The sequence below is a fragment of the Mobula hypostoma genome, chromosome 3 (assembly GCF_963921235.1).
Source record: "Mobula hypostoma chromosome 3, sMobHyp1.1, whole genome shotgun sequence".
Classification (NCBI taxonomy): domain Eukaryota; kingdom Metazoa; phylum Chordata; class Chondrichthyes; order Myliobatiformes; family Myliobatidae; genus Mobula; species Mobula hypostoma.
This window is the reverse complement of record NC_086099.1, coordinates 107074240-107093074: the sequence shown is the minus strand read 5'-3', so window position 1 is coordinate 107093074 and position 18835 is coordinate 107074240. Positions and strand designations below refer to the sequence as shown.

General features: G+C 38.6%; 1 protein-coding gene across 3 annotated transcripts in view; it reads left to right on the top strand.

Moving 5' to 3' along the window:
- mettl14 (methyltransferase 14, N6-adenosine-methyltransferase subunit) overlaps nucleotides 1-18224 on the top strand; it is a 58767-nt gene extending 40543 nt beyond the window's left edge. For all 3 annotated transcript variants that reach the window (XM_063043570.1, XM_063043569.1, XM_063043571.1), the window contains 4 exons: nucleotides 1717-1809; nucleotides 2551-2667; nucleotides 11511-11721; nucleotides 14970-18224. In XM_063043570.1, coding sequence (XP_062899640.1) covers nucleotides 1717-1809; nucleotides 2551-2667; nucleotides 11511-11721; nucleotides 14970-15280 — 732 coding nt within the window. In that variant the 3' untranslated portion in view covers nucleotides 15281-18224. The remainder of the gene's footprint in view (nucleotides 1-1716; nucleotides 1810-2550; nucleotides 2668-11510; nucleotides 11722-14969) is intronic.
- The last annotated feature ends 611 nt before the right edge of the window (nucleotides 18225-18835 follow it).

The following is an 18835-nucleotide window of genomic DNA, read 5'->3' as shown; positions in this document are numbered from 1 at the left end:
TACAACTAACCAGAAGGTTAAGTGACAAAGCAGATCTGAAAAAGGATCTAGTGTTGAAAGATGTGTTCTGAACTATGGTTTGGGTAGCAAGGATACACCTTTAACAATGTGCAACGTTCATCTATTGTCTTCCTCTATGTAGTTTTAATGGAACAGAGTCAGAACATACCACATCCAATGATTAGCATTACTAGCCACAAAGTATTAGTTGGAAACTGAAGTGTGTGCAGGTTTTATTTCTGAAGACTGGTTCTCATTTTAATTCATCCATAATGTCATAACTCCTGAATTATCCCTAGAACACTCAGTGGAAGCGATAAGTAAGTTTATTATCAAAGTAAGTGCAGTTTATGTCGCCATACTGTTGATTATACTTCTTCCCACCTTGTCACTTGTAAAAATGCCATTCCTTTTTCTCAGTCTCTGTAGTATCTGTTCCCAGATTTGAGGCTTTCTTTTCCAGAACATCAAAGACGAACTCCTTCAAAGGAAGAGGTTTCCCTTCCTCCACCATTGACTCTGCCCTCACCTGCTTCCCCTCCATTTTCTGGACATCTGCCCTCATCTCTTTCTGCCATTTTAACAGGGCTGGAGTTCATCTTGTCCTTGCGCACCACCTCATGAGCCTCTGCATCCTGCACATCATTCTCTGCAACTTCTGCCATCTTCAACAGGATCTTGGCATTCAGCAAATCTTTACCTTCCCTTTTCTCCCACCCCCCCATCCCTCACCTACTCTGCAAACTCTCTCATGGATGTCCCTCCTGGCACTTATCCCTGCAAGCAGAAGAGGTGTGATACCTACCTAATCACCTGCCCCCATGCTATTTAGTCTGAGTATCCTTCAACCTGACAGCATGAATATTAGTTTCTCAAACTTTTGCTAATTTCTCCCTCAACCCCTTCTGATTTTCCATTCCCATTCTGGTTCTGTTCTTACCTCTTCTCTTTTCCTCACGTCCCTCGCACTCTCCTCCTCCTTCCACTCTCCTTTTCTATCAGATTCTCCTTCAACCCTTTACTTTTTCCATCTTTCACCTCCCAGCTTGTCATTTCATTTCTCCTCCCCTCACCTACCTACCTTGCTCTTTACCCATCATCTTCTAGCTTGTACCCCTTCCTTTCTGCCTACCTTCTTATTCTGGCTTATTCACCCTTCCTTCCCTGTCCTGATGAAGAGTCTTGGCCTAAATGGTCGACTGTATTCCTTCTATAGCTGCTGCCTGATCTGCTGCATTCCTTCAGTGTTTTGTGTGGGTTATTCTGAATTTCCAGCATCCTGCAGAATCTCTTGTGTTATATGTCACAATATACTACCTTGAAATTCAATTTTGTTGCAGCATTTGCAGGAAAATAAAGAAATACAATGTAATTTCAATACAATGAAGTACAACAGAAATCGGATTTGACATAGTACCTCTGTTCAATACATAAACTTGATTTTGAACTTCTGCATAACCATACTTAATCACTCCCGTTTCCATTCTGATTGCTTCAACTTTCTGATAGTTTTCTCTTCCCCAGCTTACTCTGAAGACTTTTTTTTTAAATCAGATTTCACTTACTTTTGTATCTTATCAGTATCTTATATTTTAGTATTTGACACTTTGCAAAAGCATCTTTCCTTTGATTGCTGAAATCAGTTGCTTTTTGTGGTATCTAAGAAAATGATTAGAGACTTTTTAAGCACTTTCTCAGCAAACTTTTTTGTTGTAGATCATGAAACTGGAAATTGAAGAAATTGCTGCTCTAAGATCTTTTGTCTTTTTATGGTGTGGCTCTGGGGACGGTCTGGACCTTGGAAGAGTGGTAAGTTGTCAAACAGGAGCACTCTGAGCCAGATTAGACCTTCCTTTACTAAGTAGCCTATTCAGATGGTAAGTACTGTCTGGTGCACAGCTGACTAATTGTTTGCCATCAATAGCATGGCTATGTTGAGTCTTAAGCTTTGTACATAATTCACACTGAATACGTAATGTGCTCTTCTGTTTTGTGTCTGTCATTTTGATTAATGGCTTTCCTCTTGCAAAGGTATATTGGAAGCTGATCTCATTTATAATGCCTTTTACAAAAAGGAATATCTCTTAACTGCATTTTTATTACTGAATTCATTTTCCTTGATGATCCATTACCTAAAATGGTTAGTTAAAATGACTTACTTGGCAATTAAGTGTTTATAATGCAGGTTTTCATTAGATTATTTCAGTATGGAATCCCACCTTTTTAAAATGGTACTTTACATTATTTCAAATTAAGTTTGTTGTTTTAGGAAAATATTTATATTTTAGTACATAAGTATTAATTTTTTAAAAATTCATTTATTTCATAGTGATGACTCTAAAGACTTTCTGCCTACTACACAAAGCTAATTGACTGTAATTGCACTAAAACAATATTGTAGTTAAGATATTTCAGTGTCTTTAATAAATCTGTTACTGCTTCTGTTGAGCTAATATAAATTCTTGTACAAATCTCATCACTTGTAGCGTGGGTTCCAATTAGTAGGCCTCAAATTAGAAATTAATTTTTTACGGCTTTTTATTATTCCAGTGTTTGCGCAAGTGGGGTTTCAGACGTTGTGAAGATATATGCTGGATCAAAACCAATAAAGATAACCCTGGGAAAACCAAAACCCTAGACCCAAAAGCAGTCTTCCAGCGAACAAAGGCAAGTGTATGATTTGACCTTGAGGTCAGTGTGGTATAACAAATCCAAGTTCCTGCAGTCTCTTCAAAGGAAATGTCTGCTTTTTCCTCTTTTGTTTAATTGAAATACATGATAAATGCAGTTCAGAATGGGCAATTAATTACTTATCAACCCCAACAGTTTTTTTGGTATGAGATAATATGCAAGCACTTTACAATGTTTTATGAAGTTTTTTCTTGATTAAAATACGTAATAGTTTAATTCATTTATAGGACGGGGAAAAAGGAAAGAAAAAGATTGCCAATAGGGAATCCCCGATATGGAGAAAAAGAATGGGACAAAGCCCACTATGTTTGTTTATATAGAGATACAGCACAAAACAGGTCTTCCGGCCCAACAACAAACCAGAGTGATAGAGCTGAGTACTGCCCAGCACCCCACCTTTTTAAACCTAGCGGAATCACAAGATAATTTACAATGTCCAATTAACCTACTAACCCGTACATCTTTGGGCTACGGGAGGAAACCGGAGGAAACGCACATGCACTTGCAAATAATGTACAAACTTGCTTCAAGGGGACGCTGGAATTGCTGCTTACTCATTCTTTAATGTAACAAGTTTATATGTGAAGGGCCCTTGTTACTAGCTGCAATTCAGCATTCAACACAGTAGTTCCATCCAGGCTCAACAAGAAGCTCAGAGACCTCGGCCATGACCTTGCCTTGTGCCATTGGATCCTGGACTTCATGTCAGATCGCCAGCAGGTTGTAAGAGTGGACTCCCTCACCTTCAACACTCTGACCTCAATACGGGAGCCCCTCAGGGCTGCATACTAAGTCCCCTCCTTTACTCCCTGAATACCCATGACTGTATCACCACTCACAGCTCCAATACGCTAATTAAATTTGCCAACGAATCTACATTGATTGGCCTTTTCTCAAACAATAACAAGGTGGCCTACAGGGAAGAAGTCATCTCTCTGACACAGTGGTGTCAAGAAAACAGCCTCTCCCTCAATGTTGCAAAAACAAAGGAGCTGGTTGTGGATTACAAGAGGAATGGAGACAGGCTAACCCCTATTGACATCAATGGATCTGAGGTTGAGAGAGTAAACAGCTTTCGGTTCTTCGGCATCCACGTCACTGAGGACCTCACGTGGTCTGTACACACCAGCTGTGTGGTGAAAAAGGCACAAATGCATCTCTTTCACCTCAGACGGTTGAGGAAGTTTGGTATGGGCCCCCAAATCTTAAGAACTTTCTACAGGGGCACAATAGAGAGCATCCTGACTGGCTGTATCACTGCCTGGTGTGGGAACTGTACCTCCCTTAATCGCAGGACTCTGCAGAGAGTGGTGCGGACAGCCCAACGCATCTGTAGTTGTGAACTTCCCATGATTCAGGACATTTACAAGGACAGGTGTGTAAAAAGGACTTGTAGGATCATTGGGGCCCCGAGCCATCCCAACCACAACCTATTCCAGCTACTACCATCTGGGAAGCAGTACCGCAGCATAAAAGCCAGGACCAACAGGCTCCGGACAGCTTCTTCCACCAGGCCATCGGACTGATGAACTCGCTCTGACTTGAGTGTACTCTATATTACACTCTGTTCTATTTATTATAAATTAATTAATCACATTTAGATGGAAAAGTAGCGTAAAGATTTTTACTCATGTATGTGAAGGATGTAGAGACTAAAGTCAATTCAATTCAGTACTTAGATTAAGGCAGTGGTTGTTCCATGGAGAGCGAAGTATAGAGATTCTGTTGCCTAGAAATTCCATGGCAACTAGATGTAAAACCTGTAATTTTTATTCTTTAAATCCCTCAAACTATTAAAATAAAAACCACAACTAACAATGTCATTTTAATTAAAAATTAACTAAAATCAAGTATATATACGAAACAGAATGATTTTTAAAAGGCTGATTTGGGCATAACCCTGGCTATTTTCTCGATTAGTTCTTGTTCAGATCCTATGTCACCTCTTTCTAAGGATTTGAGTTCATTTTATACCAATAGAACCATGCCACCCCCTCTGCCTACGTGCCTGTCCTTTCAGTAGATCTTTTTTAACATCCTTGGATGTTCAGCTTCTAGCTGTAATCTTCTTTCAGCCGTGGCTCTGTGGTGCCCACAATACCATGCCTGGCCAATATCTGACTGCGCTACGAGGTCATCTACCTTGCTCCATATACTGTGTGCATTCAATTATAACATCTTCAGTCTATATTTGTCCCCCTTTACACTGCAACATTCCACTAACTTGCAATTTTGCCCTATTATCTGCCTGTCCTTCCTGATAGTCTCACTACACACTGCCTCTGCAGGTAAACCAACAGTCCTATCCTCAGCCCCATCACTCTAGTTTTCATCTGCCTGTCAAATTAGTTTAAACTCTCCCCAACCTGCCTGCAAGGATATTGGTCCCCCTCTGGTTCAGTAGTGACCCATACTTTTTTGTACAGGTTATACCTTCCCCCGAAGACATCCTAATGATCCAGAAATCTGAAACCCTGCCCCATGCACCAGTTTCTCAGCCAAATATAGTAAATGCCAAAAGAAGACAAGCTGTTCAAATAAAAAACCACTGAGAACAGGAGTTATAAAGAGTCCTTGGAAATGAGTCTGTAGCTCATACTCTCAGTTGAGAGAAGTGGTGAATGAAGTTAACTGTGCTGGTTCAGGAGCCTGATGGTTCTAGGATAATAACAGTTTCTGAACCTAAAGGTGTGACCTAAGACTTCTGTACCTCCTGCCTGATGTAGAAGTGGGAGGGGGGCATGGCCTAGCTGGTGGGGGCCTTTGATCAGTGCTGCTTCCTTGTGGCAGAGCTCCATGTAAATGTGCTCAATGGTTGGGAGGGCCCTGCCTGTGTTGGACTGGGCTTTCCCTGTCACTTTCTGTAGCCTTTTCCATTACTGGGCATTGGATTTTCCACATCAGGCTGTGATGCAGCCAGTTAGGATATTCTCCACTATACATTTGTAGTAATCTGTCAAAGTTTATGGTGGCATGCCAAATACACACAAACATCTATGAAGTTAGAGACATTGGCATGCCTTCTTTGTGATGACACTATGTGCTTGGTCCAGGTGTTATATAGTCACTAAGGAATTTAAAGTTATTGATCCTCTCCACATCCATTCCCCTCATGAGAACAGTGTCACAGACCTTCAGTTTCTTCCTCCTGCAATGAATAAGGCGGTCCTTTGGTTTTGCTGACATTGAACAAAACGAGCAAGCAGCATCATTGTAGACCCATCACACCCTGGACATCACCTGTTCCAACTCCTTCCTTCTGGTAGGCATTTTAGATCACTGTATGCCAGGACAAATAGGTACAAGAATAGTTTCTTTCTGTATGCCATCAGTCTTATGAGCACTTGAATTTTAGTCTATTATAAACCAAGTCCACAGGTATACCTCATTGTATATAGTTCAGGATTATTTGCACTATTATTTTGTTTGTTTTTTGATTCTGTACAGGGAGTGCTCAGGGAAACCAGCATCAAATTCCCTGTATGTATCCACATACTTGGCGATAATAAAGGATTCTGATTCTGAGTGAGAGGTTGTTATGGCACTACTCACTGTTTTCAAATTCCCTCCCATATGCGGATTAGACACGTGCTTTGATTGTAACAGCAATGGTATCATCAGCAAACTTAAGTATGGCATTAGAGCTATGCCTAACCACTCAGTCATAAATGTAAAGCAAATTATCAGCTTGGGTCTTGGTACTAACCAGTTGTGTCTAATATGAATATCAATATGCATTCCCCAATGCCCTGTTCTCCCCCCCAGAATGGGTCTTTGAAACCTCCTAAGTTAATGTGATTTACCAAAACAGGATCTCAGTTAATAATAATTGTTTAAGATAAATTAAGTTTTCTCTTTATAAAATTTTAATTTGTGTGCATGTTTGCAGCAAAGAAACAGTGCTATATCACGAGCTTCTGTGATGTGGGTTGGTAGTCCAAGCCTTGTTCAAGTGATCTGGTCCTAGGGTTGAGGTTCTGAACTGGAAGAAGGCCAAATTTGAAGAAATGAGAAAGGATCTAAAAAGCGTGGATTGGGACAGGTTGTTCTCTGGCAAAGATGTGATTGGTAGGTGGGAAGCCTTCAAAGGGGAAATTTTGAGAGTGCAGAGTTTGTATGTTCCTGTCAGGATTAAAGGCAAATTGAATAGGGATAAGGAACCTTGGTTCTCAAGGGATATTGCAACTCTGATAAAGAAGAAGAGGGAGTTGTATGAAATGTATAGGAAACAGGGGGTAAATCAGGTGCTTGAGGAGTATAAGAAGTGCAAGAAAATACTTAAGAAAGAAATCAGGAGGGCAAAAAGAAGACATAAGGTTGCCTTGGCAGTCAAAGTGAAGGATAAATCCAAAGAGCTTTTACAAGTATATTAAGAGCAAAAGGATTGTAAGGGATAAAATTGGTCCTCTTGAAGATCAGAGTGGTCGGCTTTGTGCGGAACCAAAGGAAATGGGGGAGAACTTAAATAGGTTTTTTGCGTCTGTATTTACTAAGGAAGCTGGCATGAAATCTATGGAATTGAGGGAATCAAGTAGTGAGACCATGGAAACTGTACAGATTGAAAAGGAGGAGGTGCTTGCTGTCTTGAGGAAAATTAAAGTGGATAAATCCCCGGGACCTGACAGAGTGTTCCCTCGGACCTTGAAGGGGACTAGTGTTGAAATTGCGGGGGCACTGGCAGAAATATTTAAAATGTCGCTGTCTACGGGTGAAGTGCCGGAGGATTGGAGAGTGGCTCATGTTGTTCCGTTGTTTAAAAAAGGATCGAAAAGTAATCTGGGAAATTATAGGCCGGTGAGTTTAACGTCAGTAGTAGGTAAGTTATTGGAGGGAGTACTAAGAGACAGAATCTACAAGCATTTGGATAGACAGGGGCTTATTAGGGAGAGTCAACATGGCTTTGTGCGTGGGAGGTCATGTTTGACCAATCTCTTGGAGTTTTTCGAGGAGGTTACCAGGAAAGTGGATGAAGAGAAGGCAGTGGATATTGTCTACATGGACTTCAGTAAGGCCTTTGACAAGGTCCCGCATGGGAGGTTAGTTAGGAAAATTCAGTCGCTAGGTATACATGGAGAGGTGGTAAATTGGATTAGACATTGGCTCGATGGAAGAAGCCAGAGAGTGGTGGTAGAGAATTGCTTCTCTGAGTGGAGGGCTGTGACTAGTGGTGTGCCACAGGGATCAGTGCTGGGTCCATTGTTATTTGTTATCTATATCAATGATCTGGATGATAATGTGGTAAATTGGACCAGCAAGTTTGTTGATGATACAAAGATTGGAGGTGTAGTAGACAGTGAGGAAGGTTTTCAGAGCCTGCAGAGGGACTTGGACCAGCTGGAAAAATGGGCTGAAAAATGGCAGATGGAGTTTAATACTGACAAGTGTGAGGTATTGCACGTTGGAAGGACAAACCAAGGTAGAACATACAGGGTTAATGGTAAGGCACTGAGGAATGCAGTGGAACAGAGGGATCTGGGAATACAGATACAAAATTCCCTAAAAGTGTCGTCACAGGTAGATAGGGTCGTAAAGAGAGCTTTTGGTACATTGACCTTTATTAATCGAAGTATTGAGTATAAGAGCTGGAATGTTATGATGAGGTTGTATAAGGCATTGGTGAGGCCGAATCTGGAGTATTGTGTTCAGTTTTGGTCACCAAATTACAGGAAGGATATAAATAAGGTTGAAAGAGTGCAGAGAAGGTTTACAAGGATGTTGCCGGGACTTGAGAAACTCAGTTACAGAGAAAGGTTGACTAGGTTAGGACTTTATTCCCTGGAGCGTAGAAGAATGAGGGGAGATTTGATAGAGATATATAAAATTATGATGGGTATAGATAGAGTGAATGCAAGCAGGCTTTTTCCACTGAGGCAAGGGGAGAAAAAAACCAGAGGACATGGGTTAAGGGTGAGGGGGGAAAAGTTTAAAGGGAACATTAGGGGGGGCTTCTTCACACAGGGAGTGGTGGGAGTATGGTATGAGCTGCCAGACGAGGTGGTAAATGCGGGTTCTTTTTTAACATTTAAGAATAAATTGGACAGATACATGGATGGGAGGTGTATGGAGGGATATGGTCCGTGTGCAGGTCAGTGGGACTAGGCAGAAAATGGTTCGGCACAGCCAAGAAGGACCAAAGGGCCTGTTTCTGTGCTGTAGTTTCTATGATTTCTATGAAGTCGGTACCAATGGAGTATAGTCATATGGAACGAGGAAAACATCAGTTTTCTCAACTTTTTATAATGGCTACATCAAGTAACCTGAGACAGGTCCTTCTGTAGAAATGTTGGCTAGCAATTGGTTTCAGCAGAAATGTTGCATGCTTTTTGAAAGCATAACAGGTTTAAAAAAAAATGGTTTGAAACAAAATTACATTGTCAATGGAAAATCTATATGTCAGTAAGTTATTTGTGTTTGGTCTAATTATTTCCTTAATTAGACTAAAATATTTTAATTAAAATTTAATTATGAAAATCTGTAATATGGTTAATGAAGATGAAGATACTTTGAATCAAATGTTTAAACGTGTGTTGAAGGATCGAAGTAATCTATCACTTCTTCACAGTTAATATTGTAAAAGATCTTTTAAAAGCAACAGATCCAAGGACTTTGGACAATTGATTGTGATGCCTTTTTCCTGTCAATTTATAATGTTAATCTTACAACAAAAGTATTAAAATGATTCAATCATATCATGCTAAATTTACATTAGTTTGTAATCAAATGAAAATAGTTTGCTGTTAGATATATCAAGTGTAATTTTCATTTTAAAATAATTTCCTCCTTGCAAATTAATAATTTACAATCAATATTGTAGTTTATTATGACAGTTTTTATGATAAAGGATTTAGTGCTTTCCCAGCATATATTACGAATAAACTTTTCTCAGGCTTCCAGCCAGGTACAGGTATTGATTGTAACCAGTGCTTTGATGACAAACTATCAGGGATGATGCTCGGGCATGTCTAGTCCGTTAGCCTCGGACATGGCATCTATCGGAAACTTGCTCACATGGACTTGTAACTCAACAATAACAACCACCATTATGCCTCTCAATATAGAGCAATTCTTTCTACTTCGATTAACTGTGTAAAAAATATTTCAGACCCAGAGAGTCTCCCCAAGGAAATAAGACTATTATGCACAATGTTCCTACAGAACGGTGAAGGAAATCAGGTGGGCCTTTAAAAGGACTGGCAGAAAAAAGCAGGAAACCTAACAGCAAGGAGGAACTCGACGCTATAACCTGTCTTCCCTATATTTCCATTGTTTCTGGACGGATCATCAAAATCCTGAGGAAATACCGGATTAATACCATCCACAAACCCATAAGGAAGCTCAAATCAAAGCTTATGCAGGTCAGATGGCCCGGGACTCAGGTCGGCTGATTACAAGATTCCCTGTGAATGTGGAGCAGTGTATATCAACCAGACGGGACGCACAGTGGAAACCTGCATCAAGGAGCATAGGAGGTGTACAAGGAACACAGGGAGAGCGGAAAACTATTTGGATGAGGTATAGGAGGGACAGCCTATGGGGCTATAAATACCTTCAGTCTCGACATGCCTGGGCATTATTCCTAATGAATATGGCGGAGTTTGTCATCGAAACAGCAGTTAAAATCAATACCTGTACGCGGCTGGAAGCCTGAGAAGTGTTTATTAGTTTTTATGATATTTTCAAGCATTCATTGCAGTTTTTTTGATAAATTGGCAGAAATACCAAACTAAGTACAGTACATTTTGGCCTAATTAAGCAGCTGTCCCAATTAGCCGAAATTTCATGGAAATAGATAAAAAGATATAAAAAAAGATAAATTACCATTTAACTGAGTAACATAATGAAATGTAGAACAAATTAGAACATTACCAATACTACTACTATAAAGCTGTGTATTAGTTTATTTATTGAATGATTGAAATACTATGTGGAGTAGTCCCTCTGGTCCTTCAAGCCATGTGCACAGCAAACCATAGCTAATGCTAGTCTAATCATGGGACAATTTACAATGGCCAATTCACCTACCAGCTGGTATGTCTTTGGACTGTGGGTGGAAACTGGAGCACCCAGAGGAAACTAATGCCGTCATAGGGAGGACGTATAAACTCCGACAGGCAACATTGGGAATTGAACCCACGTCACCTGTTCTGTACTGTAAAGTGTTGTGCCGACCACTATGCTACTGTGCTGCCCCAATGAATCCTCTGCTGCCATTTCTTTTGACGGTAAATTAACAAAATCAGCACAAGTAATGCCTTCATACAGTGCTGTAGACGATTGCATCTTCCAAATCTTCATTTTCATTGTAACATTCAAGATGAGGAACCACAATTCTTTGTGGTTCCTCACTTGTTGAAGTAATGAAATTGTTTCATTTACACTGTCAGCTGTTTCTGACATCTCTTAAGCCTAAATGCTTGAAATGGTAGTGAGCAAAACAGTTTTAAATTGTCTCGCTGCTTTTTGAACACACACAAGCAACTGATGCTATTTTAAAAACTGTTCATCCAAGCATGGTGTAGTATCAAACAGCCACGCAAGTGCATGCGACTGATGCTAGTCAGAAATTGTTCAGCAACAGCCTTCTGTCCCAATTAAGCATCATAGTGTCCAAATAAATGAAGGGAATCAAAGCTATTTTCTCAATTAGTTGTTGTTTAAGAGCTGTTCCAAATAAGCGGCTATCCCAATTAACTGATGACCCAGTTAACTGGAATCTAGTGTATTTAGAATCCATATAAAGTATTACTTAATGTAAGAATTACCGACTTTGCAATTAGTTATGCATGTTATCCTAATATGTTATGCATTTAATTTTGTAGGAACATTGCCTAATGGGTATCAAAGGAACAGTGCGCAGAAGTACAGACGGCGATTTTATCCATGCAAATGTAGATATTGATCTTATTATTACAGAAGAGCCAGAGATTGGGAATCTTGAAAAACCTGTGGAAATATTTCACATCATTGAACATTTCTGTCTGGGACGAAGGAGATTACACATTTTTGGAAGGGACAGCACAATAAGACCAGGTATATGACCCTTTTCTTCAAACACAAGTTTTATAATGCAAATGTTATTATTCTTCTTTTTATTTTTGTAATTATATGAAAGACTATATATAGTTTCATCTTGTCATAATTTCTAGGGTCCTTGTGGTGGTTCAGTAGATTTATCAACTGTTCTATTCTTATGTGGCAATTGAGCTAATACAATTCAGTTCCAAGAACTGAATGTGTTTAACTTGATTAACTAAAAAAAGATAAAATGATACCTGTCAAGACAGAAGTTGACTTTGCATTACTGTAGATTTTTTTTCAAACTAAATTGTCACTCAAATACGAAAGTGATGTAAGAGAACAGCTGCTGAAATCAGGACTATGTATAGTATATATAGTTAGATTTCTACATATTCATATTATTTTTACATAGTGCACTGTACTGCTGCAGCAAAGTAATGAATTTCACAACATGTGTCAGTGATAAATCCAATTCTGAAGGGCCTTTATCTATGCATTCCAACTCTGACACTAATTTATCATATCATAAAAAGATAGTTTATTTCTTAACAATTAATTTGATGCCAATTAATTCCAATTGACTTTTAAATGTTAACTTTTGTTTCCGAGGATCATGAAATTCACAATTACAACTTATTGCGTTAATATGTTTCAGTTAAACACTTAAGAAATGCAGTGTTAATAGTAAAATGATAGTTTTAACTGTTTTCTTCCCATCATCTGTATTTACAATGATTCAATATATATTCACTGGCCACTTTATTAGGTATGCCTGCTGTCCTTCATTTATGCAAATATCTAATCAGCCAATCCTGTGGCAGCAAATCAAAGAAAAAAGTAAGCAATTCAATTGTTGTCCAGACTAAACATCAAAATAGGGATGAAATGCAGTCTAAGTGACTTTGACCATGGAATGATTGTTGATGCCAGATAGAGTGGTTTGAGTATCTCAGAAACTGCTGATCTCCTGGGATTTTCACATACAACAGTCTCTAGAGTTTAGAGGATAGTGCGAAAAACATCCAGTGAATGCCTTGTTAATGAGAGAGTTCAAAGGAGAATGGCCAGACTGGTTCAAGCTGACAGGAAGGCGACAGTAACTCCAATAACCGGTGTTGGTTAAATAACAGTGGTGTACAGAAAGGCATCTGTGAATGCATAACACAAAAAACCTTGAAGTGAATTGGCTGGAACAGAAGAAGTCCATGAACATACACTCAGTGATCACTTTATTAGGTACAGGAGGTATGGTCAACATTTTGGGTCGAGAGCCTACATCAGGATGAATCCTGTTGTAGGTTCCCAACCTAAAACGTTGATTTATCCCTCTGCCTCTGCTTATGCAGCAGACTGAATAACTTCAACAGATTTTTTTTTTGCCCCCTTGGTTTAATACACCTTTGCTTTATAATATGTATATTTCAATATATTGATGAAATTGAAGCCATTTCTTTAAAAAAAAATTAAAATCTGTTAGTAATTAAATGGAATCCTTCAGAGTGCGTGCGTTTGAGATGAGGGTGTCAGAAGAAACAAGTTAGGCCACGTAAATTGCTAAGACTTTGTTTAAAACTGCACACTGTTAAGAGTTGACTTTTTATCAGCATGGTTACTCCCAATAATGAGAATTGTACTCCAGACCCTTGTATCTGTTTACTGTGTACCAGATACAGTGCAAATAGCATTACCATGTGTTAATCTAGTCATATAGTGCAACCACCTTAAAAATGTGGGTGTTGAGGACAACTTTAACACCTGCATTACAGGGAACCCGTTTTAAAGTGAAACTGGCATTTATTATTTTTGGAGTGCTTCCGTCAGTGATCTGCACCTCAGTTTCATTTTCACAACATAGCTCCATACCTTGGTGTTCTCAGCCAACACGAATCTGCTTCATAGATGTTCAGGTATGTGGAGGTGTATATATTCAGCATTTTGTACAGATGGCCACAGTTTGTAGAACAGATTCCTAGCCCTAAATTGTTAATCCTTTCCAAAACCTGTAAAGCTGTCCTCAGTACTGCTCTTGACAAACTTGTCTTGTCATTTATTATGATCATGGCCGATCTAGACATTATATTCTCCTGGATACTTTACTGTTTCCCTATGACTCCTGCAATTGCTGAGCATAGGCCATACCTTGAGAACATTGGAACCATAAAACTTCAGCTAACAGTAGAGCAGGAGAAGGATGTGTACGCCATGGCTCTGTGGTATGGGGGTATAATCTGATATGTTCTGATGTGCTGGATCTGCCCATAAGTGTGGAAGGGTTGTGGGTTCTACAGACAATTGGGAGGGGCAAGGGAGAGATTGGTTTGGGTCATGCCCAGTAATTGGGTGTGGGTGGTGGGGGTCCCACAGTGACTAGGTCTAACTGGGAGTGTGGGCCTTACATATGTAGGCTCTGCCCCGGTGGGTAAGCAGATCCCTTGCATGCCTGTTCTGCTCATTGGGAATATATTTGCCTATGTTAGAACTTGGTAAGGAGGTTTATTTTTAAATAGCCACACAACAATGCTGTGTTTATTTTTTTTAAAAATCTCTTTACAAATCTAATATAAGCTAATAAAATAAAGCTAGAGAACCCAACAACATCGCATGCAAAATGCTGGAGGAACTCAGTAGGCCAGGCAGCGTCTATAGAAAAGAGTATAGTCGACGTTTCAGGCTGAGACCCTTTGGTAGGGGTCCTGCCGAAAGGTTTCAGCCCAGAACGTCGACTACTTTTTTCCATAGATGCTGCCTGGCCTATTGAGTTCCTTCAGCATTTTGTGTGAGCTGCTTGAATTTCCAGCATCTGCAGATTTTCTCTTGATTGTGAACCTAACAACATAATGGTCTCACACAAAGCAAACTACAGACTATGCATGTTATATTGGAGTGAAATGAGACAGACCTGTCTTGGGAGATGTGACGATAAACATCCACACCGCAATATAATAAAATGCCTTATGTTGAGAGTAGCTTACATTATGTTTGTAAGCATGTTATGCTTATTATTCTAATAGAAAAAATTATATAATGGAGAATTTTAACTGATAGTTGCTAAAGTACAGAGGCAAAATGTTTTTGAAAGTTTATGATATATTCTATCATTAAAAACAATTAATGAACTGATTTTTAAACTTTTCTAGAATTTCCAATTTTGTAAAGTGTGTTATTTCACATCAATACTTGTACCTGTCTCTACCTTTGATTTGTATGCTTTTGAGATACATTTACACTTTAATTTTTCTATTTATTTTACCTTCCTACAGGATGGTTAACTGTGGGTCCTAGTCTTACAAACAGTAACTTCAATGCTGAAACTTACAGCTCGTACTTCACTGGAACCAATGTACATCTAACTGGTTGTACAGAAGAGATTGAAAGACTTCGTCCCAAATCACCACCTCCAAAAACTAAACCTGATCGTGGAGGTGGAGCCTCCAGGGGTGGAGGAAGAGGTGGCACTTCAGCAGGACGTGGAGAGAGAGGACGGGAAAGAAACAGAGGAAATTTCAGAGGAGAGAGAGGTGGATTCAGAGGTCGAGGAGGTGCTGCCCATCGAGGGGGATTTGCACGGTGATGACAGATTTCATGAGACTAATTTGGGAGTGGGATTTCAGAATCTCAGCCTGAATTGATTCCTGCTCTACTTTTCTACTTTTTTAATATTTACTAAAGCATAGTAGTGAACACGTGTGTGGCCTGCAGAAAATGTTTTGCACGTTGATTGCAGGCATTTTGTAATAATCAAAATGCAGTGCATTTGCCTTTAAGTCTGGTGCAGTATATATTGAGGTTGGTTACTGGTTTAAATCTGTTGCAAAGTCTCAGTTTATGCTACACTTAAAGTTGAGTTTTTAAATTTTTGAATATTGGATTTTTTGGGACACTTTTTAGTAACGTGATTGTAGTTCAGGATCTTAACCAAGGGTGCTGAATAAAAGGCAGTTCCTGCAGAACTGACTTGGAAGCGTTGATTCTGTTATAACTATAAGATTCTGCCAATTTCAGTGTAGCCAACAGAACCACCATCTTGTCCCGTATCTACCATTTCTACTTGATTTTAACCCTTAGAACCTGCCAAACTGTAGAGTAAGAAAAGCAATCAGTTTGTTCTGCTGTATGTCTTATGGCTCTATCTGCCATTAAATTCAGATATTTTTACACTAAATTTGTTACATCTATTCTTCTAAAATGTTTACCAAATAATTTCATTTTTCAGAGCATCTTTGTGAACACACTTAGTTATTTTGCATCCAGACCTTGAAAGCAAAAGAAAGATGTCATTTTTTAAAATCATTACCTTAATCCTGTAAGAATTTTTAATTTTTAAAGTTCTTCTCCCCTCCTCCACCCTGCTAAAACTTCTTGATTATATGTTTCATTGAAGGTAATCTCTGTACATCATTTAGCAGCAAACTGTAGAGCAAGTGTATATCTAGCTGTGTCAACTTAGAGACAGCTGATCATTTTTGAGAAGATGAATGCAAATTAATATCAAGAAAATGCAAGGCCATTTAATTATTAAGCAAAGAGCTTTTATAAATTCAGGTAACTGCCCCTGGAAATCACATATAGTGATTTTTTTCATTTATCGTTGTAGAAACAGTTTTTTATACAGTTCTGTTTATTTCTATATTTTTATAACTAAATGAGCATGCCTTTTGTGGAAGAAATACCAAGTTAAATGTGATAGTTGTCATGATCTTTAACGACTTCAAGGAGTTAAGAATGACTCTGTTCCTGGTCGTTGGCTTTGTTTCCAAAGGTCTTGCAGGTGTTGTTACTTTTATAATTTAAATCATATTATTTTGTACCTGAGTTTTGATACAAGGAACATGTTTAAATTTCTTCACAAACAAGAGAAAATCTGCAGATGCTGGAAATCCAAGCAGCACACGCAAAATGCTGGAGGAACTCAGCATTTTGTATGTGTGTAGTTTAAATTTCTTACTGGAGTCCATCTATATTTATTAGTTTTTAAGAAAAGTACTTTATGATGAATTGTAACCCCAAATCTAAGCAGATAAAATTGTTTTACTACACTGATTTACCTGATGTAGTTCATCTTTTTAAAATGTTCAAGCACTTGACTGACAGTCTTTGTTCTATGATGTTGTAAATAGCAAACACCTATTTCATGCATGCTCAAAAATAATTGTATTTGCCCACTTTTTGGAAACAAAACTGAGGTAGAATTTGTTATCTAGAATTCATTACTTTGTTTTAAGAATTGGAGTACATTCTGATGTGTCTACTCAAATGTTACCAGTTCTTCACTTTGTCGCCTTCAGAGATTGTCCAAGTGCTGAATTTTTATTTGCAAATTTCCAAAGGAAAATGGGAAAATGTGGTGCCTAAATTGAAAGCTCAATTAAGCACACCTTCCTTTTTAAGAATAAGACTTATGTACCTGCTTACCCAGCCTTTTGAGCTTGATTCTCTTTCCATTTCCATCCGTATCAAGGACAGCTGTCGAATAGTGAATTATAAAAATGAAGGTTCCATTATTCTGATGACAGAATGACACCAATCTGCCACTCATTTGGGTATTCCCATTCTGAGTCTCATCAAATCCGAAGCTGTAGAGTTCTACTATTTGAGCTGCAGGCACAAGAGTGAGCCTTCTCTACCTGTTTCATCAGATGTCATCTCATCAAACTTTCCTATGGGGGTGGGAAGGGATTTTAGTTTTTATTTTAGATGTCACAGTTTGAATGTGGGTGAAAACTGATTTTATAACAACTTGTTTCTTACATTCTTTAAAGAACCAGATGGCCTGTTTCTGGTGATTGGAGATCATTTGTTGTTCATCCTATCAAGAGGATTCACCCTTTTTAAAATGTTTCCTTGATCTCTTTTGTGTATCTGAGAGCAGATAGAGTTAAATGAAAAACAAATATTCACAGATGCTGGAATTTGGAAATAAGAAGAAAATGCTAGAAATACTCAAAAGTCAAGGTAACATTTATGGGGGGGGGGAATAAGCAGCAAACAAATTGAGTGGAAAACCTTTATCCGAATCATTCTCAATAAAAGTAATTTGAAATTTGAATGCTGTGTTCCTGCAGGTGCAGCATGATCTGCTGTGTGTTTCTGGCATTTTATGTTTTTGTTCAAATTCACCACTGAGTGCCAGCTGAGACTTTAGCTAAGATTATTTGGACTGAGGCTCGATTATTTAACCTTGTACAAAAGTGGAAATTTTACTTGCTGAGCCACTGTTGACCCCTTAATTGTGAACAATAAGCTGTATAGAGGAATCTCCTTTGTCCACAGTACCAGATCTTCCACAGGGAAAGGCTGTGCAAGATAATATAAAATATAGCCATGATTAGTACAGTATATTCCTTGGTCCTAGAAAATTCTAGTTCAGACTTTTTTTTTAATGTAATTGTTATTGTGTCTTGACAGTTGCTCTACAAAAAGAAGTGTATATCCATTTCTAACATCCACTGGGAGATTGTGATCTTTCATTCTTGTAAAGTGGGACCTCAACTATCTATATTTTTTATATATTCCAATAAAAGCTTGTTTTAGTTTTAGATGTTTGAATACTTTTCTTTAATTCTCAAGTTTTTGTTCACTTGAAATTCACCTTGTTGGTTTTGTGCCAATGATTTTGAACAGATCAATCACCACCTTTTCTTTAACTTCGAGTACCGTGGGTGACCTGTCACTAACAAAGCCATCCCACGTATTTCGTCTCAACAGTAGTTAATTGTGCCAATTCAGTAAGTGGCCATCTGTCACTGAAAACCTCGCATCTCATTCAGTCCCTGTCAAAACATTGCAAATTCCCTTGTATTTCTGTATATATAATATGCAGATTTCACTGACAAGGCTGAAGTTTTAATCAAGCAATGGGAAAAGAAGTGAATGATGGACTTCCATAGCAATGATCAAGGAAATGACATGTTTTTTTTTACTTCCTACCACCCCTCTTCACCCACATCATCCACCTTCCCCTGTGCTGTGCCCAATTTTTTAAAAATAATTTAGCAAAATATATTGCTTACTGGAATACTTTATTCAAAGACAAGTGTGTTGCTGTTTTTTTTTAAATCTGTGGGCTGTACATTAATTCTCAAAGTGAGTAGGTTGAAGATGGTCTCTGAGATTAAAATTTAGTTTG